The sequence below is a fragment of the Chrysemys picta genome, chromosome 23, assembly GCF_011386835.1.
Source record: "Chrysemys picta bellii isolate R12L10 chromosome 23, ASM1138683v2, whole genome shotgun sequence".
NCBI lineage: Eukaryota > Metazoa > Chordata > Testudines > Emydidae > Chrysemys > Chrysemys picta.
In genome coordinates, this window is record NC_088813.1 from 4,733,733 (window position 1) to 4,757,196 (window position 23,464).

The 23,464-nt window shown below is 47.3% G+C and overlaps 2 protein-coding genes across 2 annotated transcripts in view; one reads left to right on the forward strand and one right to left on the reverse strand.

Moving 5' to 3' along the window:
- Positions 1-23,464, reverse strand: part of FABP3 (fatty acid binding protein 3) — a 258,275-nt gene that overhangs the window by 177,908 nt on the left and 56,903 nt on the right. The gene's annotated exons all lie outside the window — the stretch shown is intronic.
- SERINC2 (serine incorporator 2) overlaps positions 2,371-23,464 on the forward strand; it is a 29,368-nt gene continuing 8,274 nt past the window's right edge. Inside the window, exons 1-4 of the mRNA XM_005286242.4 lie at positions 2,371-2,605; positions 16,435-16,596; positions 18,273-18,460; positions 19,514-19,593. Of these exons, the coding sequence (XP_005286299.1) occupies positions 2,567-2,605; positions 16,435-16,596; positions 18,273-18,460; positions 19,514-19,593 (469 nt within the window). The 5' untranslated portion in view covers positions 2,371-2,566. The remainder of the gene's footprint in view (positions 2,606-16,434; positions 16,597-18,272; positions 18,461-19,513; positions 19,594-23,464) is intronic.

Here is a 23,464-nt window from a genome sequence, read left to right on the forward strand (position 1 = left end):
AAGAATTTAGAAGATGAGTGTCTAAAGTTTGTCTGTAAAGTCTATAATCAGGTGAATAAAATGGTTTGTTCGCAAAACAAATAATGAACAGCACCCTGTAGGTCAGTTGCTTACACAGCAACAATAAAACCTCTTTGATGGCTGGGAGTCTGAACAAAAGAATAGAAGTAAAAAGCTTCAGAATTTGCAGTTTAGTTTATGCTCAGGCTTATGCAGAACATAACCAAAGAGATGCTGTATCTCTATTTGTGTGCATTATTTACTAGATTTCTAGTGTAATAGGGACTAGGATGAGACCTTCACAGGGGACTGATTATCCCACAGCTGACTAATAACATCTAGCTCTTATACAGTACCTTTTATCCATAGATCTCAAAGCACTTTACAAAGGACATCAGAATCATTAGCGTCATTTCACAGATGGGAAAACTAAGGCACAGGGCGGAGACTGGCCAGTGTTGGAGAGAAGATGCTGAACTGAATGGACCTCAGGTCTTATCCATACTGGAAATTCCTATGAAAATCCACAGGTCCCTGAGGTTTTGCATTTTATATGCTGGTTCTCCACATTCCCCATCCAGTCCCCCAGGATATAGTTTTGGATGTTTCGTTGCATTCCTCGTCTGTTTGGCAGGCTAGAGAAATGTTCTGCTGGGCTGTGGCCATCCATGGAGGAGAGCTGTTCATTGATAGTTTTTCATTGATTTTTTTTTTTCAGCTGCAGAGGCCACGTGAAACTCATGCTCCTGTGGTTAAAGCTGTTTAGATACATTGGGACACGTCATGGCCACATTTGGATCTCTAAGAAATTAATTCTACTGTACAGGGAGATGGGAAAACCATCTTCCTAGATTACATTGATCCCCAGCAATCTCATTTCTTTAGGACTCTGCCTGTTCTTACCTTGGGAGAATTTTCCCATGGATCAGTTATACAACCAAATCTTACAGGGTTTCCGCATCCTAGAGTTTCTCCATGTACTTTCATTGCTTTCCTAGCAGTATGGAGGAGAATGTGGAAATCTGCATTTGATTGGCTCACCTAACAACCTCATCATCATAGCAACTGTTACTCCTTTTTGATCTGAGCAGTTTGCCAATTTTGGAGGCCCTGCTGGTTGTTTTCATTAGGAGGAGAAATGGGTGATATGAATCAGGTATTTCTCTGATGCAATCTTGTTTATTTACAAAGAATGTGCAAAGACCTGTTTTCCTGAACACAATAGGAATTAAACAGAAGATGGTTTCTTTGTTCAGAGTCCCACGCCACTTTTCAGCTAGCACTCAGCCCCAAAGTTTTCTCTCTAGGTTTTTTCTGTGAGCCATGTTCCCTGTACTTGTTCTGTTTATTCCTTAGCATTCTGCTCCTTCTCTGGGTCTGTTTCTGTGTTGCTTCTTGCTGCTTCTCTTTCTTTCTCTCACACACAGACACACTGCTCCAATCCAACCAATCCCCTGCCCCAGTGCTTGTTAGCAGATCACAGTGGAACCCCCTTGGGCTGCCTAGCTCGGATCCCAGTCTAGCCTTGCACATGGCTTTGTTTTGGGCAGGGGCCCCGATTATTTCAGCTACCTATTCCATGAAGGAATTCAATTGCTTCTTACATTTATCCTGGATGAAAGGCCGCTCTTCCGCCCACCAGCTCCAATGCGTTTTAACCCACTCATAACACACCAGTACTTAAGACTGACATAGTCCTAAACACCTTAACAGCAGCACTTCATAAACATTAACCAGTGAAGCCTTTTAACACCCCTCTGAGGTATCTTCCCCATTGTACTTATGGGGAAACTGAGGCTCGGGAGAGATTTAGGGCTAGATTTTAAGGAACTGAGCTGTTTGGAAGCAATTTAGGTTACCTACATTATCAACATCTCTGAGTGGGGGCACTCAGAGTATGTCTACACTGCAATAAAACACACGCGCTGGCGTAGGTTAGCTGACTTGGGCACCCAGGACACTGGCTCCAGGGCTATAAAATCACAGTGTAGAGGTCTGGGCTTGGACTGGAGCCTGGGTGCTGAGACCCCCTGAGCAGGGAGCGTCCACGCTGTATTTTTTACACCTCTGGGCCCCTGGGCGGAGTGAGGTGACCCAGGCCAGCTGTGGGGGTTTCACTGCAGGGTAGAGGTCCCTCATATGCCTAGGTCGGACAGGTCAGAGTGACTCTCCTGCGGTATAGACATGGGGAGGGTGTGCCCCGGATTCACACCGCAATGCACCCCAGTGACCAGTGACCCTGCCCTTTGGCTAACCCCATCACTGACTTCTTTGCGGCCACATGCACCATCCCGGAGGCCCTGGGCAGCGAGAAGAGGGGCCGAGGGGGTGACACTGCGCGCCCCAGCCCCTGGCACAGCGGCGAGCCCCGGGCGGGGCCCTGGAGGCTGCTGGCGCCATGAGTCACTGCGGAACGGTGCTGCCCCCAGCGGCGCCCGGCCAGCCCGGCCCAGGCGTGACTCCGCCCGGCCAGCCAGGTGCTCGGCGGGCGGGGCCCGGCGGAACGAGCCGAGCGCCGGGAACATTGTAACCCTGCGAGCCGCCTGCGCCCGGAGCGTCCTGCGCCATGGGGGCCTGCCTGGGGGTCTGCTCCCTGCTCAGCTGCGTGAGTGCCCCTGCCCGGGCAGCGCCCTCTCGGCATGCCCCGGGGCTCCTGCGTCCCTTCTCCGGGACCCTGGCTCTGCTCCCCTCCCTCCGCCCCCTTCTTCCATCCCCTCTTCGGTCTCTGTTTCTCCCCGTCCCCCTTTCCCCGGCAGATTGTCTCTCGCCGTCTGCGCCTTTCTTTCCCTCCATGGGTTCCCGAGGGCGGAGAGCTGCCTGCGTGCAGGGGCTCAGACTTGTTCTTCTCTTCCCCCTGAACTTGACTCTCGCCTGCTAAGCCTTGTGCCCCGCGCCTCGCTGGCTGTACCCCGCTCTTGTGTTGCTTTTTGTTCTGTGTAAATATAAAGAGCCATTTGAAAGCTTGATCCTTTTCTTTCTTTACTACATGACCGTGTTCTCCGCTTCTCTTCTAGACACAATGCTTCAGTCGCTATAATTCCTTAGTCACTTTCCAACCTCCTGAAACTTCAGGAGGAAGTCAGTGTAGCACCGTATATTGTGCAACATGAAACGTGTATGGGAGCCTTTTTGTGTCTCTAAATATTTCTAAAGTGTCTAAAATACTTATTTCAAAGCTTGATCGTGATATTTAATTTCCTATCTACAAATTCTTTGCAAATTTTGGATTCTCCCTGATCTCCCTAAACTTAAAAACCCGAGTGTGTAAAATAATACAGAACTGTATATGGCTTATAGTTAAAGTGACTAGTTAGTCGTTACTCAAAGCTTGCCCGCATATATATACACACACACACACTTGTAAAATGAGAGTGGACTGTATAGTCTGTTAGAGTAACTCGCATGAAATCTGTTTCTTGTTCTTTCAAAGCCAGAAATTGCTTGTGTTTGTGGCATGCATCTTTTGTGACTGTTTATGAGAAAAACCTCAAGGGAGTTCTTTAGCAAGAAAGGCTTTGTGGCTTAAAGCAGCAGTGTAATGTTTTTACGTGTTGACATTTAAAAACAAAATTGCAGATTTTGTTAAGACAAATACAACCGTGAGTTGTAAGGAGTCAGGACCCAATCCCGCGAACACAAGACTGAGCACTCATTGCGGGATCAGACGCGACATTGATAAATGTGGCACTAGCATAAATTCTTCACAACAGAAAGTAAAGAACTCTTAAAAGGGAAAAAATTCTCTTCCACTGCTCAGATAGTCAAAAAGAATCCCCAACCATTACTAGTTTTTTTTCTTTAATGTAGGTATTTTAGTTAGATCAAGTTAAAATAAGTAATGCGTGTCTATTAAATGCCAGGGCTTGATCAGTTTTTAGTTTTCATTCAGACTGTGCCATGTGTAATTTTAATGCGTGGGAGGGTCTTCTAAACTTTTGGGGTAATGTTGTTTGGGAGTTTTCTTTAGCAACACTGTCATCTGATCCAACTGTTCAGTGGCATGGTCTATCTTCCCAGTCAAATGTTTCCAGCGCTTTAGTCCTGTCTATGATAGGCACAGTAGTTGTGTGAAAATGTTTAGGAGCTTGAAAACACACACACACACACACACACACACATATATATATATATATATATATATATATATATATAATATACAAAATCTATGTATAATTGGGACTTGAGACAGAGCTTTTCAAGGGTGTATGTCAGTGGTTCTCAAACTTTTGTACTGGTGACACCTTTCATATAGCAAGCCTCTGAGTGTGACCCCCCCCAAAAACACTTTTTTATGTATTTAACACCATTATAAATGCTGGAGGCAAAGCGGGGTTTGGGGTGGAGGCTGACAGCTCGCGACCCCCCATGTAATAACCTTGCAACCCCCTGCGGGGTTCCGACCCCCAGTTTGAGAACCGCTGGTGTATGTGCCCTGAATCTTCTCTCTCATTGAATCACATGTGCCTTTGCAATAGACACACCATCCTTGTGTGTGAAAGCACCAAGATGTTATTAAAGGGACCCACCCAAGATGGAAGTTTAAACACCAGTTTGTTTTCCTCTAAACACACCTCTACGTGATCACCTGTTGGAAGGAGGCCAATGTAAATTAACTTCAGAACAGGATCACCGGGGCCTACTTGTAGCCGCCAGGCCTAGTAATTATTGCAACACAACTGAGAGCAGTATCAGGTGGCTGATATTGGCTGGAACTGAGATGGTTTCACAACCTGACACAATGCTCCAAAGGCAGTTGCAACAAGTGGCCTGCAGCCTTCTGCTTTAGGGCGTTTAAAGCTCACAGTTTGTATGATTTTGAATAATGTTTGGAGCCCTTAGATAGGAAATGTATAGCAGAGTCTAGCTGCACAAATTCTGTGTGCACGTCTGTAAGTGTCAGATAAACAGTCTATAGTCTGAGAGCATGTTTTGGCAGTTTGCAACCCTAATTCTGGTTTTCTCCCCCAAAAGCCAGAGGGTCATTCTAGGGGGCAGCCTGGAAGCTGGGGCGGTGGTCACTGTGGCAGATCCGCAGCTAGCATAAATGGTGGTATTTCTGTTGGCTTCAGTGGAGCTGTGGCAGTTGACACCAGCTGAGGATCTGTTCTCTTACGGTTATGCACGCGGGCCCCCCACCAAGTGACAGGAATGACGCAGCCTCCCTGGCACAGATGATCTGTGCTGCTAGTGGGAATAATCCATGTGGAGGGTGATCCTCTTACCAATCGGGATCTAGTCCTATACTGTGATATCTGAGCACACAGCAGTGAGTCTATTTTGGAGCCATTTACACAGTGCAGCAGAATTTGGCCCCCAGTGTCTGGTACCGTGATATGACCAAACACATTCGCTGCTCAGTTTCATTTTTGTCTTCCTAAAGCAACCCTTCCTCCCGGGCTTCTGGAGGATGCACTGGTGAGCGGTGGAAGAAAAATGATAGAAAAGGGCAGGGGAGGAGAGAGGTGTGTAATGAGTCGGTTCAGCAGGCTCAGGTGAAGTGGTCATGGCCAAGTTGCTTCTGTCTAGAAAGTTTTTAAATTCCAAGCACGTACAAGAATGGAACTAGATAAGTTCCCGGAGGAAAGGTCCATCAGTGGTTATTAGCCAGGATGGGCAGGGATGCCACCCCATGCTCTGAGTGTTGCTAGCCTCTGTTTGTCAGAAGCTGAGGGTGGATGACATGGATCACTTGATGATTGCCTGTTCTGTTCATTCCCTCTGAAGCATCTGGCCATTGTTGGAAGGCAGGATACTGGACGAGATGGACCGTTGGTCTCATTCAGTATGGCTGTTCTTATGTTCTATCTTAAAATGCAGTAGCCTGCTCTGAGAACTAGGAAAGCGATGGTAAGATATCAAAAAGACCACAGTGATCAGGGAATCAATTACACTGGAGATTACAGATATTTAATACAAAAAAACTGTTAATGCAACACTATAAAGCAGGGGCTCTCAACCTTTCCAGACGACTGCACCCCTTTCAGAAGTCGTTGTCTTGCCTGCCCGCAAGTTTCACCTCACTTAAAAATACTTACTTATAAAATCAGACATAAAAATACAAAAGTGTCCCAGCCCACTATAACTAAACAATTGCTTAGTTTCTCTTTTTTACCATATAATTATAAATCAATTGGAATATAAATATTGTACGTGCATTGCAGTGTATAGCATACAGAGCAATATAAACAAGTCATTATCTGTATGAAATTTTAGTTTGTACTGACTTCGGTAGTGCTTTTTATGTAGCCTGTTGTAAAACTAGGTAAATCTCTAGATGAGTTGATGGACCCCCTGGAAGAGCTCTGCGTACTCCTAGGGTTACATGTCCCCTGGGTTGAGAACCACTGCTATAGAGCACCCAGCATTTAACCAATAGGTAGTGAATAGTCCTGGCAGAGAATTTAAAATTAGACTCACTACTCGGGATATGCAAAGTTCTGCTATATTCAACCGCTGGAACATTATCCCCTTGTTTACATTCTTGTAGATGTTAAATGTTACGCCTTTGCCAACCACATTATTAATATTTTGCAGGTCACCTTTTAAATTCAGTATGAGAACTATAACTGGAGTTTCCTGGCTGTTGTGCCTGTTGGTTCTTGGCTGTAATGCTGCACTTTTGGGGGAGGGGGTAATTTAATTTCTTAGGGGTTTTAAAAAGAAGAACATGAGTGGCCACTGAAATAAATGTTTATAGATCAGAGCACGCTTTGGTCTGTAAGGAAAGTAATGTCTGGCACATGTGTCACATGTTAAATTCCTTTGTGCAACTTCTTTATTTAAACAACTTTTCTTTTTCAAGCTTAGTAGATCACACATTCTGTAGTGAGAAGACGGCAAATCACTTTTTTGACTGAAAATCACTGTTTCTGGGCGATCCAAAAATAAGAAACAGCTACATAAACTTTCAGCCCAGAAGTTCTTTTGTTTGAAACTGATCCGCTGGAAACGGGAACGAAAGTACAGTCTCGGCTGTGAATGTAGCTTTGCTGTCAGGAGTAATGTCTCCCAGGCGTGTGATGGTAGCATTGCCCTGTAGTCTGGTGCTGATAGTAGCCTGGACAGCACTCTTAGCTCCATACTCAGGCGATGTCTTCCCCACTAAAGAGTGTGTTGCTGTGGGATAACTTACCCGGTGTTGGCTATCCTGCTGTAAAATCCTAGTGGAGGCTACACACCTGTAGCGCCGTCCGCGAGGTCAGCACTATACCTGCCTGGCCTGCGGATGATCTCACCTGCCTCATGGTAAGACTCCACTAGGTTTTTACAGTGGGGTCGCTAACAGTGAAGATGAAACCTTGGAGTCGGATCTTGCTGGACTTCAGTTGGGCTACTTGTGTGAGTAAAGCGAGCAGGACTTGGGCCTTTATCCTGAAAGAGTCTCTCTCGCGCAGCATGCCACAGCCTGTTCATGTTGTAGGTGTCTGTGACTCCCCTTCCCCCACATGGAATAGCTTTCTAGCTAGAGACATTCCCCACCACCAGCTTGCTCTGGGGGCGGTCTGCTGAAATGAAGCCAGCTGTATTTATTTTGCTACTTCTGCCCTGCTAGTATGGGGGAAGTGAGCTGAATGGAGAGGTAAAGCTTGACTGGGTAGAGATTCTATTTTAAAATAACAAATCTCTAGACGTCCTGGCTTTAACGCCTTTAAAAGTCTCCGTCTGCTCTCAGATGATCCACAAAGCTGAGTGACTTTGCAGCTGGGTTCACTTAAGAAACAATTTATTCAGCTGCTGCTCTCTCTTGAGCTAAACCACTAAAATTCTGACACTTGTACCAACTGGGTTTTACTTAATTGGATCCTCCTTCACCCCGGTATAAAATCTGCTTGATTTCACCAGCACCCCGTCCCCCACAAGTTCACACCCATGCAGGGTGGGCGTATACAAGATCATAGAACCTTTTAGCATTTCTCCATAGATGTGCTGGTACGTGGATTTTAAAGACAGACTGGTAACATGTTTCAAAACCATTTTTCACATTAAACCCGAAGACTAATTTGTGCATTGTTATGCTCCGTTACGTAGGCAGAACTCTTGGGCATAAGCTATGTGGTGGTGTTTCCTGCTCTGAAGAAGAGTTCTTTGCAGGTTTTGAGCATATGCTACTGACCCACCTCTTGGAAAATCTTGTGTATTTTTGACTCTCTATTGTTTGGAACACTCTCCAAGAATATTGTGGATGTATTTTTTTTCCCTTGAGGATAACAAAAATGTAGCAAGGAACTCAAAACAGCTGTATTTTTAATTAGAGTTTGCTCCCAGTACACTTCCTTTTGGAATCAATAACAATCCATACATTTAACATCCTGCTGCCCAAGCACTACCCAAACTGCTTATGGCCCCAACCCAGCAAAGCACTGAAGCACATGCTTAACTTCGGTCTTGCACTCTTGTGATTGTTTTGGTTAGTGTGAAGCCCCAGATGCTTGAAAAGTCATTGCACAAGAACCCTAGCTTTCATTTAAAAATGAAAAGTAAGTATCTAGCTCTCACAGTTGTGGAGAAAAGCCTGAAAATGTGAATCAAGTGTGCTCAGAGCGCAACTAAAAAGAAACCCAAATTAAAAATAATAAAGATCTCATGTTTTGTTAGGCCCTACACGTTTTAAAACAAACAAAAAATAAATCTTGGGGTTGAAATGAACAGGACTACTTGTGCTTAAAGATAAGCATGTGCTTAAGGACATTGCTGGATCAGGACCTACATTAGTCAGTAGCAATACATCAGAAAATACCCAAGGAAATTACTAAGAAGTGAAATAAAGGAGCATTTCTTTGTGTGAAATACTTTCTTGCATAAATTGTAAGTTTCCCGATGTTTGCATCATCAAAAACAAACCATAGCTATTTAAAAATTGGAAGCAATTGACCTCCCCCGGCCTGTGTTTCAGTTCAGCAAACATTAATTTGCATCTTTCTCCCCACAAATGATCCCAACAGAACTGAACATATCTTTTATATGTTCAGTGTAGTGATGCTGTCATAGAATCACAGAATGTCAGGGTTGGAAGGGACCTCAGGAGGTCATCTAGTCCAACCCCCTGCTCAAAGAAGGACCAATTCCCAGCTAAATCATCCCAGCCAGGGCTTTGTCAAGCCTGACCTTAAAAACCTCTAAGGAAGGAGATTCCACCACCTCCCTAGGTAACCCATTCCAGTGCTTCACCACCCTCCTAGTGAAAAAGTTTTTCCTAATATCCAACCTAAACCTCCGCCACTGCAACTTGAGACCATTACTCCTTGTTCTGTCATCTGGTACCACTGAGAACAGTCTAGATCCATCCTCTTTGGAACCCCCTTTCAGGTAGTTGAAAGCAGCTATGAAATCCCCTCTCATTCTTCTCTTCTGCAGACTAAACAATCCCAGTTCCCTCAGCCTCTCCTCATAAGTCATGTGCTCCAGCCCCCTAATCATTTGTGTTGCTCTCCACTGGACTCTTTCCAATTTTTCCACATCCTCCTTGTAATGTGGGGCCCAAAACTGGACACAGTACTCCAGATGAGGCCTCACCAATGTCAAATAGAGGGGAATGATCACGTCCCTCTATCTGCTGGCAATGCTCCTACTTATATAGCCCAAAATGCTGTTAGCCTTCTTGGCACGAAGGGCACACTGTTGACTCGTATCCAGCTTCTCATCCACTGTAATCCCCACGTCCTTTTCTGCAGAACTGCTGCCTAGCCACTTGGTCCCTAGTCTGTAGCAGTGCATGGGATTCTCCTGTCCTAAGTGCAGGACTCTGCACTTGTCCTTGTTGAACCCCATCAGATTTCTTTTGGACCAATTCTCTAGGTCCCTCTGTATCCTATCCCTACCCTCCAGCGTATCTACCACTCCTCCCAGTTTAGTGACATCTGTACACTTGCTAAAGGTGCAATCCACGCCATCCTCCAGATCATTAATGAAGATATTGAACAAAACTGGCCCCAGGACCGACCCTTGGGACACTCCGCTTGAAACCGGCTGCCAACTAGACATGTCATTTCCAGGGAGAGGCATTTAGCTAATGTGAGCTCCTTCTCACTGGCTGGTTATAGGAATCAGTTCAAAAATGTTGTAGGCTCAGGATAGAGTGACCAGATGTCCCATTTTCATAGGGACAGTCCCATTTTTGGGGACTTTTTCTTATATAGGCGCCTATTACGCCCCCCCCCCCCCATCCCGTTTTTTCACAGTTGCTATCTGGTCACCCTAGCTCGGGATAAAATCTGGCCAACATGTTCCAAATTGACTAACAATTATTGGTGCCCAATTTGATATCTTAAGGATATCTCATTTTCAGAAAATTCTGAGTTCTTGCCCCTTCTAAGGGGTCTTATATCTGGCACTCAAAACCCCTGTTCTTCTGAGAATTGAGACCTTTGTGTGTCTAAGTAAGTAAATTCTCAGTGAGCAGGTGGACTGTATGGTCAAGTGTCGGAAGATCTCTGGCAATATTAGATGATTCTCTGATTTGACGTTTGCATAATTTTTAATTCTGGTGACCTGTGAAGTGCGGCAAAAGTGGGTTTATTCCATTTTTGCTTTTTAATTAGATACAAAAAAAAAAAGTCTGAGAATAGTTTTTTTCCCCTTTCTCGTGTGGGTGGGTGGGTTCTGCTTAGTTGTTACGTTAGTAATTCAGATGGCATCAATCCTGTTTTTCCTGTTACTCTGTAGATGCCTGGGGGATCAGTAACATTACATCACAAATGCCAAGGAAGTGAAACTGTAGCTACTTCTATACATCATAAAAAAAAAAAAAAGACACAAGCCCTAATCTTTACGTTTTAGGTTGTCCTTATTGATGGAACTATTGATCCTTATTGATGTATGGTCCGGCTATGCTATTTGCTTTGTTACTGCTCCAGGGCCTTGACTTGGCAGTATCACATGGTGTGACGTTCTGTGCAGGGAACTGATGGGAGGGTGTTACCAGCAGCAGTTATGTTGTAATTCAGTTACACCAATGCTAACATACTGGTTTCCTGACTGTTTTTATCCCCAAATATGGATGTAACATTACTTGGATGTGTCATGCAATCCCTGAGTAAGGTTGTACTGTGCCCACATCACACAGCAGGAGCAGGAGTGTCCACTAGGGTGAAGGGTGGAAAATAGTTTCTCTTCTAGCCTCTTGTTTTCAGAGACTCATAATTCTCCAAAACATGCAGTTTTAGGACTGAAATTTTCCATGGCTAGTCTCTGACCAAAAGAGAGTGAGACTAGCCACTTTTGAAGCAGAAAGTGGGAGAAACAATATTTGTGTTACGTCTTAAAAAAAAATACACAACTTTTTTTTAACCCATTTAAACTATAGGAAAACTGGATGACATTTTAACATTGAAATTTGGCCTGGAAATGGTGAGAAGTAGCATGGTCCAGTGGACAGGGTCTATTCCTGGTTTTCCCACTTGGGCAAATCACTTAATCTCTCTCTGCCTCGATTTCCCAATCTGTAAAAGGGGTATAATACTCAACTGTTTTTTAGCTCTATGGATGATGAGCGCTGTATAAGAGCCATCTGTTAGTATTAGAGTATGGCCTTGATTTGGAAGAAAAGTGGTTTTGATTTGCCAAAGTTATGGGCACTGGACAAATCATGTATGACGTATACAGGGGAGAGATGTTCCTTAGCCATTTAGCTTGTGTACATGGCCGCGTTTTGGTCTCTGATCTGGGACAGAACTTGACAACCTTAAACACCCTTAACTTCAAAATTACAGCAGTGACTTTTCATTCCTCATACTTGTCTTGATGTTCAGCTCTTGATTATGTCTTAAAAGACAAGGTCATTTTTTGGTTCCCTCGCTTCTCTCAGTAGTTTTGAGCATATGACAGTCAATGAAGGGTGGTATCTTTCTCCTCCATGGTAACTTAATCTTTTCTTCGTGGACATGCTGTCCTAAGAAGGACCTACTGCTCGTGTTAGCTTCCTTTCAGATGGGGTAGTGATCACTGCTTAGAGATTCATAGATAACAGACACTAATGCTTTTTTGTTAATTTTGCTTTTTTCTTAAATCCTCTTGTCTCTTTTCCTACTTTAAAAAACAAACCCTTAGAAAGTTCCATACAAATGAGCCACATTCAGAGAGCAATCAAGTTGCACAATGCAGCATTCAAAAAGCCAGGAAATAGGGAAGTTAACATAAGGATCAACACGCAACTTTAGCTCTTCCTGTGTGCATGCAGGGTCACACTGCCTGCTTTAATGAGGTACTGACCGAGTGACGTGAGGCCTCACCATCCGCTCCAGGAGGCATTTCTCTGTCTGTAATGTGATTACACTTGATCATCACTTGGACCAGTCCCAAAGTTTCAGGCGCCAATAGGAAGAACCCTGTTGATCTGGGTGACTATTGGAATAGCCACTTCTGCATAACGAGACGTTTAAAACTAGGCAGGTAAAGCATGTCTGTAATCTGAAAGGTTGGGTAACGGAGCCCAGCCGAGGTAAGCACAGAAGCATGCGACCCTGCAAAGAAACTCCAAAGAGGAGAACTTCCTTTCCCAGCCCCGTCAAGCAGCAGCCAGTCTGTCGTGCTAGGGGGTCTACAAGTTCGCTTTTGCCCCACAAAATGCTAAAATTTAAATCAACTTTCAATTCCTGTAACATTCCCCCCATGACTTAACCTCACATGTCCTTTTTTCTGTGTGCAGCTTGTCATATAACGTGTACACACACATCTCCAGGAGGCCTCTTCGATTGTGTAACCTGAACAAGACAGTACTTCCACCTCCCACATCACACTAGAGGCTGTCATGCTGTCTGGAGGGGCTCATGACTCTGAGTGCCTACCACAGGACAGAGTGTTAAAAACAGGGCAGACACCCCAAACTAGTGGTGTGTTCTGGAATTAGATTTCACCAAGCCAGTACCCAATGTGATTTCCTGGATTACCACAACCGTCTTACCATGGAGTCACAGACAGTCCCCTTAGACTCTCCTGTCTAGCTTGTCACCCAGACAAACTGGACTTAGTGATAAATGGTCACTTACCCAAAAAAACACACCAGGTTCAGGTTGCTTCCAGTCCCAAGAGGCCAGTCACTTATCCCCAGATCAGTTGGTGCCCTGGATCTTACACCAAAGACAAGGCCTGTAGCCAATCCTGTAATAAACTACCTAAAGGTTTATTAACTAGGAAAAAGGAATACGAGAGTTATTTTCAGGTTAAAACAAGCAAACATACACAAACCAACGAGTTCCCATCTAAATCCGAAGAGTGACAGACTTGTAGCGATCTGTCAATTCAAAGTGTCTTTCAGGGCAGACCCACAAGTCAGACCTGGAGATCTTTGGTTTCAGGTTAGAGCCTCTGACCCTTTAGAGTTTAAACAGCCAAAACGATGGAAAATTTCCCTGTGGCTTTGTTTTTATTTTCTTCATTCAGCTTCCAAGCCGACAGAAGGAGCTTCCTTGCAGGTAGCGTTTCCCAGGTGCGATAGGGCCGTTAACCAAGCCTTCGTGTGGTGAGGATTCTTTATGGGCCGTTTGATATCAATAGCCCTTCTGGGTGGGCAGGGTGATGATTCCGGTGCCTGAGTTCACAAGTTCAGGGCAAACATTTTTTAAAGTTATCAACCAAAACGTACGTGTTTTCTTATAGCCTGGAATCCAGACATTACAAGAGAGATCAACGCAGGCAGCAATTGACAAGTATTTCACAGAGTCTAAACACTGAATACATTCTTAGGAGACTAATACCTGCTTTGAGCAAAACGAACATACAGGTGACCTATGCTGGTCTCCAGCTACGAGGTTGTTTGTTCTTAGCGCAGTGGTTCTTAACCTGGGGTGCACGCACCCCCTGGGGGTGCGAGATCCCCTTTCTGGGGGTGCGAGACATGCCAGATTTTTTTAGAAGGTAAATCATCGAAAACACAAATTAAACAAATTAAGTGTGTAATTTTTCATGTATTCTTAATTTTACTGCGAAATTAGAATTATACACCTCTACCTCGATATAACGTGACCCGATATAACACGAATTCGGATATAACTCAGTAAAGCAGCGCTCCGGGGGGGCAGGGCTGCGCACTCCGGCGGATCAAAGCAAGTTCAATATAACGCGGTTTCACCTATAACGCGGTAGGATATTTTTTGGCTCCCGAGGACAGCGTTGTATCGAGGTAGAGGTGTATGTTTATTTTCTCTCTTTCATTCTATAGTTATGATATATGTAGGTTTAAAGAACTGACCTACTTCACCGATTTTGGATAAGGGGTGCGAGAACATAGATTTTGAGAACCAAAGGGGGGCAGGCTGCAGTAAAGGTTAAGAATGCCTGCAGCCTGGGCAAGAGCTGGCATCCGGCCTGCCAGCATCACAGAGTCAGTTTCAGGTATCCTCTCAAGCCAGTATTCAGACTCTGTTTGCTCTGCACTCAGGCCCCGGTGGTGCTGGCAGCCTGGGAATCCAGTGCAGACACGGTCCAAATAGGTGAAAGTAGAAGATTGCAGCCACCAACATTTAAGCCTCATGCAGTGGGGGCAGTATGGCCTGGTGGCTAGGGCACTGTACTACTGAGACTCGAGGCCTGGGGTCTATCCCTGGCTCTGCCACCGGCCTGCTGGCTGATTGTGGGTCAAGTTCTGTGCCTCAGTTTCTCCATCTGTAAAATGGAGGTAACGATACTGACCTCTTTGTAAAGCGCTTTGGGATCTACAGATGAGAAAAGCTAAGAAAAGCTAGGGATAATTATCTATACAAAGCAAATTGCCATGCAGAAGCCCGTTATAGTTTGAGCAGCCAGTGTGGTTGGGAGCAAATGGTAATGGAACTCATAAAGCATGCCCGTGCCCAGCTAGGCTGTGTCAGCTCTGGTCTTTCCCACTTGGGGCAGCTCCTGGGGGAGCCCTGGTGTAGCAGGCTGGGAGTCTAGCACTGTTCACCTGCTCGGAGCAGAGTTGGACCACATGGTGGTGAAAGCACTGGCAGCTAGTCCACACTAGTGCTTCCATCCTCCGTGCTACCACTAGTGCCCTAAGGCACCCGGGGCCAGACTTTGACCTCATTCTGGTTTAACGCCATTGATTGCAATGGAATTATTGCAATATTCGATCAGCATGAGACCAGCATCAGGTCCATGGGCTGCAGTGCGCCCAAGGATGGTCTTGTGGTTAAGATGCTAGCCAGGGACTGCAGAGTTCTAGGTTCAATTCCTGGCTCTATTACACACTTGCTGTGTAACCCGGGAAGCAGTTCCTCCGAGAGGAGACTTGGGGGTGGATGCTGAGCTGGACATGAGCTTCCCAGTGCGACGCTGTGGCCAAAAGAGCTAATGTAATCCTTGGATGCGAGAACAGGACTCTCGAGTGCGAGTAGAGGGGTATTTTACCTCTGTATTTGGCTCTGGTGTGACTGCTGCTCGAACACTGTGTCCAGAACTGGTGCCCACAAGTCAGGAAGGATGTTGATAAACTGGAGAGGGTTCAGAGAAGAGCCGCGAGAAAGATTAAAGGATTAGAAAACCTGCCTTACAGTGCTAGACTCAAGGAGCTCCATCTATTTAGCTTAACAAAGAGAAGGTTCAGGGTGACTTGATCATGGTCTATAAGTACCAGCACAAGGAACAAATATTTGATAATGGGCTTTTCAGTTTAGCAAACGTATAACAAGATCCCATGGCTGGAAGCTTCTGTGCCGACTCCGTGGGTGCTCCAGCCCTGGAGCACCCATGGAAAAAAGTTAGTGGGTGCTTTGCACCCACCAGCAGCCAGCTCCCCTTCCTCCATCCTCCCAGCACCTCCCACCCACCACGGTCAGCTGTGCCGCAGAATGCAGGAGGTGCTGGGAGGGAGCGGGAGGAGTGGGGATGAGGTGTGCTCGGGGGAGAGAGCAGAACTGGGTGGGAAGAGGCGGGGCAGGGATGCGGGGGTGGGAAGAGGCAGAGCAGGGGCAGGAAGAGATGGGGTGGAGGTGGGGCCTTGGGAGAAGGGGTGGAGTGGGGGCGGGGCGTGGGGCTGAGCAGGGGTTGAACACTCCCGGGGAAAGGAGGAAGCCGGCGCCTGTGGTTGGAAGGTGAATCTAACCAAACCCAGACTGGAAATAAGGTGTATATTTTTAACCGTTCAGGTAATTAGTCATTGGACGTTTGTGTAAAAGATCTGCTCCGTTCATCCAGGACTGAACTCAGAGCAGTCCCCAGGCCGGTGTGATGCAGGTCAGACTGGCCTTAGAATCTCTCAGCCTGGGCTCTGCCCATCAGCCAAACCTTGTCATACCTGCCTAGCCTGTACCTTCCCCTTTGTATAATGGCCCCTCGCGGTTAGGTTTGGGGCGACAGAGGGAAGCCCTCTTCTTTTAGGCAACCAGGTGCCGTTTCTTCCTGGGGGCAGGGACTGGGGAGTCCAGGTTCTATTCCCGTGGCAGGAAGCGCATCGGCCACGGCACCGGGTACTATCTCTTGATCTGCGCTGTTTGCTCAGTCTGACTCTTCCATTGCCAGGTGTCATGTCTGTGCGGCTCAGCTCCCTGCCTCTTGTGTGGCTGCTGCCCCTCCACAAGGAACTCGACCATCTCCCGCCTCATCTTCACCTTCTTCCTGTTCCTGGGCACGCTGGTCTCCATTATCATGATCATACCTGGGGTGGAAGAACAGCTACACAAGGTAAGCAGCATTTCCCAACATCCTGTCCCACCCCACTGACGTGGGACCTCTGAGCAAAGGCAGAAGCCAGGAGTGAACTGAGGTTGGGGGGGCTGGTGTCAGAAAACGTAACGGGGAAAGAGGATTTAAATATTGAAGCCCTCTGACACTGAAGAAAGGAAAAATGATGTTAATACTTAGCACTCAGTGTTTCCTTCCCACCGCCCATAGAGCCTAATGTGCTTTATAAAGACAGGGTGTTATTAACTCGTCTTTCAAATGGGGAAACTGAGGCACGGTGAGACAACGTGACCTATCACCCAGTTCTAACAACTCGCTGTCCATTGGGCCATGCTGCCTCAGTCCCGTCCTGGCATTGTAACTGGCTGAGTAACCAACGGGTCATGAAGACTGAATTAATAGATTGTCTAAATTATGTTCAGTTAATTTGCCCTGTGTTATGCAGCTCTTAGAATGTCACCCTGTAATTCCTGCGTGGAAGCCAATCGCTTGTGGTTAAATGAGGGGATGTATTTCAGGATCACAGCCAGTCTTCAGATGCCGTGGGAAGATTTACCCTTGCTGTTAAAAATGTGCATCTTAACTCACCCTCCCGCCACCGCTAGAAGTGGTCACTCCATATTAAGGCTGAGGCTCATTGGTGGGAGATGATACCCCCACTGCCAGAACTGTCCCTGTCTTGTGGGCTGCACCCTCTAGGGCTGCCGGGCTACACCCTCGCCAGCAGCACGTTGACTAAGTGTTTTCCCCAAAGAGGAACAGTTACGTTTCTGGTGAGAACTTTGTCCCTACAAAGGGACATTGTGAAGCCAGTCAGATTCTGGCTACCAGCCCCCTTTGCCTAAACTTGTAGAGAATTAAAGACCCCTGGCCCTGCAAATAACTCTGCCTCTGCACAGAGCCCGTAAAGGGTTTGCCAGCACAGAGCTGCTAGCAAGACTGGGACCTATTTCCCCTGACAATCCCAGTTAAAAAGGAAAAGCAATTACCTAGCATGGTGGAGTGCCTAGGGTACTGGACTGGGATATGGGAGGAAAGAGTTCATAGAATATCAGGTTGGAAGGGACCTTATCTAGTCCAACCCCCTGCTCAAAGCAGGACCAATCCCCAACTAAATCCCTAAATGTCCCCCTCAAGGATTGAACTCACAACCTTGGGTTTAGCAGACCAGTGCTCAAACCACTGAGCTATCCCTCCCCCCATTTTATTCCTGTTTCTGCTGTTGGCCTGCTATGTGACCTTGCCCAAGTCACTTCCCCTCCCATCCCTTTGTTTTGCCTATTAGCTCAAGGGATGGATTGACTCTTATTTTGGGTTTGTCCACATGGGGAGTTATTCCAGAATAGCTGTTCCTGATTAATTCAGTTCCAGAATTAGAATGCCTTATTCCAAATCAGCTGAATGCACTTATTTTTTGGAAGTTGGTTAAGCTAATTTGGAGGCACTCATTCTGGAATAAGAGCATCCACACATGCAGTTGTTCTGGAATCATTAATCCACTTCAGATTCACACCTTACTTTATTCTGGGTTAATTTTCATGTGTAGACAAGACCTCTGTATAAATTCAGTGCCTAGCACAGTGGCCCTGATCTTGGTGGAGTCTCTAGGCACTGCTCTGAGAGGATGTTCTGAGGTGCTCACAGAACCGTTTTCTCCCCGTCTCTCCTTGTACCAGCTTCCTGGCTTTTGTGAAGGAGGCAGTTCAAGTCTAGGCATCCAAGGTCGTGTCAACTGCAAGTCCTTCCTGGGTCATAAGTCTGTGTACCGCATGTGCTTTGCAACGGCTGCTTTCTTCTTCCTCTTCGCCTTGATCATGATCTGTGTGAGGAGCAGTAAGGACCCAAGAGCAGCAATTCAGAATGGGTGAGGCTACTGTGACTTCTCGCCTCGCTGATGTTAACAGGAAGCACTTCACTTAAGTCACAATTATTTTAAAATGTCCTTGGCATGTTACGAACGGAGCCACTGATTGTTCGCAATGAAGTAATTCAGAAAAATCTTGTCTGCTTTATATTGCGGATGCTTTTTCATCTCCCTGGTGGGAATCTGCTGGTTAGTTTTTAAGGCCAGAAAGAGATCATCTGGTCTGACCTCCTGTCTAATGCAGACCACAGAACCTCACCAAGGATTTCCTGCAATGAAGGCAATTAGGATTCACTCTCTTTGTAGGGAAGGATATTGAGTCCAATAACTAGGCAGCGCCCTGGTTTTGCTTTCTGTTTCTCATGCTCTAGCCCAATTGCATTGTTTAGTTTGCAGACCCTGCAGGGGAACTGGTGCAAAGGTAAATCTCGTAATGGTAGGTATGTAACATTTTCTCTCAAAATAAACAAAACACTTTAAATTTTGGCCCTGAACTCCCTGCAGCTCTCACGGTCGAAGCAGACATTACTGCAGGGTAATAGCCTCCCGCTGCTAGATAAATACTGCAGTTCTTGCTCATTGAAAGCAGGCGTCACTGATCTATGACTGCTCTGTGCCATAAAATGCTGACTGGAGCTTTAATTATTTTCCCTGGTGAATGCTGGTGCAAGAAAGGAACAGTTCTTCTGTCTAGCATTATTTAATAGCTGTATTCTGATTGGCTGCTGCATGTAAACATTCTGTTTTCCAAGCCAATCACAGAGCAGCTTATGTACAAAAGCAGATTTTTTGTGTTTTTAAAGGTAACTATTTTCCTGACCAGCGAGAAGTGTGACTTATTTTTGACTGGAAACAGGGCAGGAAGCCAACACCGGCCATAGATTCTGTGCACTATAAATAGCATGAGTCAACTGCACTCCTGTTCTCTGGTTCAACGCCAAGTAGCATTAAAGAGCGTCAGTGGGTGTAGGACTCGGCCCAGATGGGGCTCACCAGTTTGCTTCCCTTCCCCGGTCTCAGGTGGCTTTGCTTACCTCTTGTCTTCCCATCCAGGTTTTGGTTCTTCAAATTCCTGATTTTGATTGGAATCACAGTGGGCGCTTTCTATATTCCCAATGGATCGTTCACGTCAGGTAAAGACCCGTACATGTATAAACCCATCCATGCCTATCCGCAGGGTACATGCAACCTAGGCTGTGCCTTAATATAAGTCAGTGCTTACAGACTGCTCCTGCTGTTGGTCCTTGGAGTCTTGAACAATATCGGGACGTTCTCGGCGAGGTCCCTGGCCTCTCAAGCCCACTTCCCTTGGTGGTCTGCTGGAGCCCAGCTTTGGGTAGCTCAGGGCCTTGGTGCAACGCTGGTTCACGCAGGCCTTACACCTGGGTGGGGGTGAGTGCCCCGGGGTACCCATTGTAGGACATAAAAGAGCCAGTCATCTCAACTGATTGAGTGTTGTTTTGAATTGGATGTGAGCCCCCCAGGTAACCACACCATAGATACAGGGGTTCTCAGGACAAATTATTTGGTGGCCTCAGAGTGCGGCCACCAGCTCTTGCAGGTGGCCGCTCTCACACTTTTCCCTGAGATACTTAATTAGCTTTAGGAAAAACAAAACAAACAGGCACATATACACGTCCAAATGATTGTAATTTTTTTATTGCTAGCTAGTCAGTCTGTTGTGAAAAGTGATATTAACAAACACACAAGTATCACTTTTCGCAGTCGACTTACTCAGCCCCGGCAAGCCTGGGGACAAATTAGGCCCTGGATGGGGGTCAGGGGAGGCAGCGGGGGCCAGGGGCGATGGGGTGGGGGAGTGGGTAGCCAGGGGAGGCAGCTGGGGGACAGAGCCTGAAGCTGCGTGGCTGGAGCCTGGGGCCTGCCGCCATGGAGCTCCAGAGCCCAGGGCTGGAGCCCGAATCCCCACGACCGGAGCCTGCTGCCCCACCACACAGGGCTGGAGCCCGAATCCCCACGACCGGAGCCTGCTGCCCCACCACTCAGGGCTGGAGCCCGAATCCCCACGACCGGAGCCTGCTGCCCCACCACACAGGGCTGGAGCCCGAATCCCCACGACCGGAGCCTGCTGCCCCACCACTCAGGGCTGGAGCCCAAAGCCCCACGACCGGAGCCTGCTGCCCCACCACTCAGGGCTGGAGCCCAAAGCCCCACGACCGGAGCCTGCTGCCCCACCACTCAGGGCTGGAGCCTGAATCCCCACGACCGGAGCCTGCTGCCCCACCACTCAGGGCTGGAGCCTGAATCCCCACGACCGGAGCCTGCTGCCCCACCACTCAGGGCTGGAGCCCGAATCTCCACGACCGGAGCCTGCTGCCCCACCACTCAGGGCTGGAGCCCGAATCTCCACGACCGGAGCCTGCTGCCCCACCGCTCAGGGCTGGAGCCCAAAGCCCGAGCCCCACCACCCCATGGCAAATGGGGAACTCACCGGCTGCCTGGTCCTCCAGCGTTGTGCCCCAGGTATCTTCAGAGGGGGACAGGGTCCAACCCCTGCTGGCGGCCCCAGCAACCAACACCAAAGTAGTGCATCCAGGAGCACCGGGGGGGGGGGGGGGGGCGCTGTGTGTCCCCTCCCACCCACCCCAATCACAGTCCAAGAACCTGTGGCCACAAGAAAAGCTTTGGTGGCCACGTTTGAGAAATACTGCCATAAAATAGCTACAGAACACCCCCTCACAGACACACCGTGTGCTTTGGGAGGTCTGATTTCTGGCAGAACATTTAAAATCCCCCCCCCCCCCCCCGATTTTTGACTGTTAAGAAGTACTACAGCACTTGAGGGTTCTGCTGCTTAGTGCCCTCTGATGCAGGGAAGGGAAAATGCCCATTGCCTGTTGAACTAGGAGCAAGGCAGATAATTTAACTGGCCAGTCACCATCATATTCTTCACTTCCTCTCTGGGCTTGTCGATACACGGAACTTCTCCAGCTTAAAGGTGTGGGTTTAAACCGATTTAATTATACTGGTGCCACATTCTTATTTTGGTTTAAACCAGGCTTATTTCATTTAGTTTAATTTGATTAGGAACAGGTGTAAATTTAAACTGGAACAATAGTGTCCATACATGGATCTGTGCAGACAAACCCTTCATCTCTGAGCTGTAGGGAAGCAGTAACTCATGCATGCAAATGGCATCTCAGCTCCACGTACTGCACAGGGGACAGCTCTATTAGCCATCGGCTCCAAAAGTAACACAAGCGGAGCGGAAATGGAGCTGCTGTTTGCTGACCGGCTGGTCAGAGCGTTGTCGTGCTCATTGGCACGAAAGAGCGAGAGTCACAAACGTAGGAACACGGGGAGTGTCCTTACTAAGTTGCCAAACTTTTGAGCAATGCTCACTTCCCCCAGCTGAGGGCAGTGGTGCTTACTAGCTACAGAAGCATGGTATTAATGCCTTATTAACTGCTCATGCGCCCGGCCTTGCATGGATAGGAAAGTCGCTCTGGTGGGTGTGCACCCTGCTGAGCCAGGATAGGACACAGAAGGGAGATGGCTCTCTCCTTGTGGCTGAGGCGGGTTTTAAGATAGCTTAGTTGACCAACAGCAAGAAATAACTTATGAAGCAAACCCAGTACTGATGCTGCTGTAATCCAGCCTGGCTGTATTCTGTGTCTCAGCAACTGGTTCTTGTTTGTGTAAGGGCTGGTCTACACAGGGGCGTTAATCCAGAATAAGGTAGGGTGTGAATTTGCAGTACTAGAGATATTCTGCTATAGCTGCCGGGGTGGACAGTCTGATTCTGGAATAGCTCTTCTGGTCAGTTTCCCTGCGTAGACAAGCCAGAAGAGTTAACATGTGGAACAACATGGTGTCTTGCAAGATGCACAGCAACTGTAAACTGGTTGATAAAGTGCGTCCCTTTGCAGCTGCCTTATGGCTGCATGTTCTTGGGCCGGCCCCATTGCACTCCGCCCAAGGCATTCCTGGTTTGCGGACACGGTTATTTGCTCCTGAAGTTGTTACCTAGAGCGCAGCTGCCTTCTGTGGTCGGAGTAAATTTCCCAGCATCCCTCTCTCCGGAGAGAGCAGGGCTTTTATGGCTCCAGATCTTGTTAACAATACCGGCTCATCAGTCTGGTGCAGCAGTTCTCAGTGCTGGGCTTGAAGGATGGAGAAAGCCCTTCAAGGTGGGAGTGGGGACCAGCTGTGTCCTGGGTATACTTCCTAAACCTCCCCATGTCCCGCTGCTGCTGTGTCTGTTACGGCGCTGTCCTCTGGCCCTGGGCTTGTCATGCACCCTTTCTGTTCATGCTTCATATTACGTTTCTGTGGATGAAGCGTTCATCTATGTTTGAATCCATTGCAGATGGTCCGGGGGTCACGAAGTTGCTTATAACCATTTACAACAGCTTCTACTGCTGTGCTTATAACCCTTTGTAATACACCCTCACTCCTGTCTGCAACATGCTTTAACATCTATTGACCCATCGTCAGTGTGGCCCAGTTTCCTAGGTAGTGGTCACGGATGGGAATAGTCCGAGTGCTGCGAAAGGGATGTGATGGGGGTGGGGAGGCACCGGGGGAGCTTTCCGTGTCCCCATGGGATTGCACGTGCCCCCTCCACGATGAGTGCGATCGCTTCGGAGCCGACTGAGCAAGGAGGCGTTTGGAGAACGCACCCAGAGTCCGTAGTGACCCTCCCCCAAGGCAGCTGTGCTACAGCGATTGCTTTCAAGGAAGATGGATGATTTTCACTCTTCCAGTAAACGTGAATTTGTTTGCCCGTTATATTAGCTGGAGTTGTTCGCATTGTGAATCAGCAAGTGATGATGTACGTGAGTGTGATAGAAATATAAAAACAAACTCCTCCATTAGCCGGGGCGGGGACAGAACGTCCATTAGTCCCGCCACAGGAAATTATCTCCCATTTCTCTGCCAAAGCAAAATTCCCATTTGGGGAAAAAAATCTAACTAGCCCCTGGCACAGCCTCAGCCTTTGGGAGCAGACTGGGAGGTAATAGGGTCAGTGCTCTGTGTCTG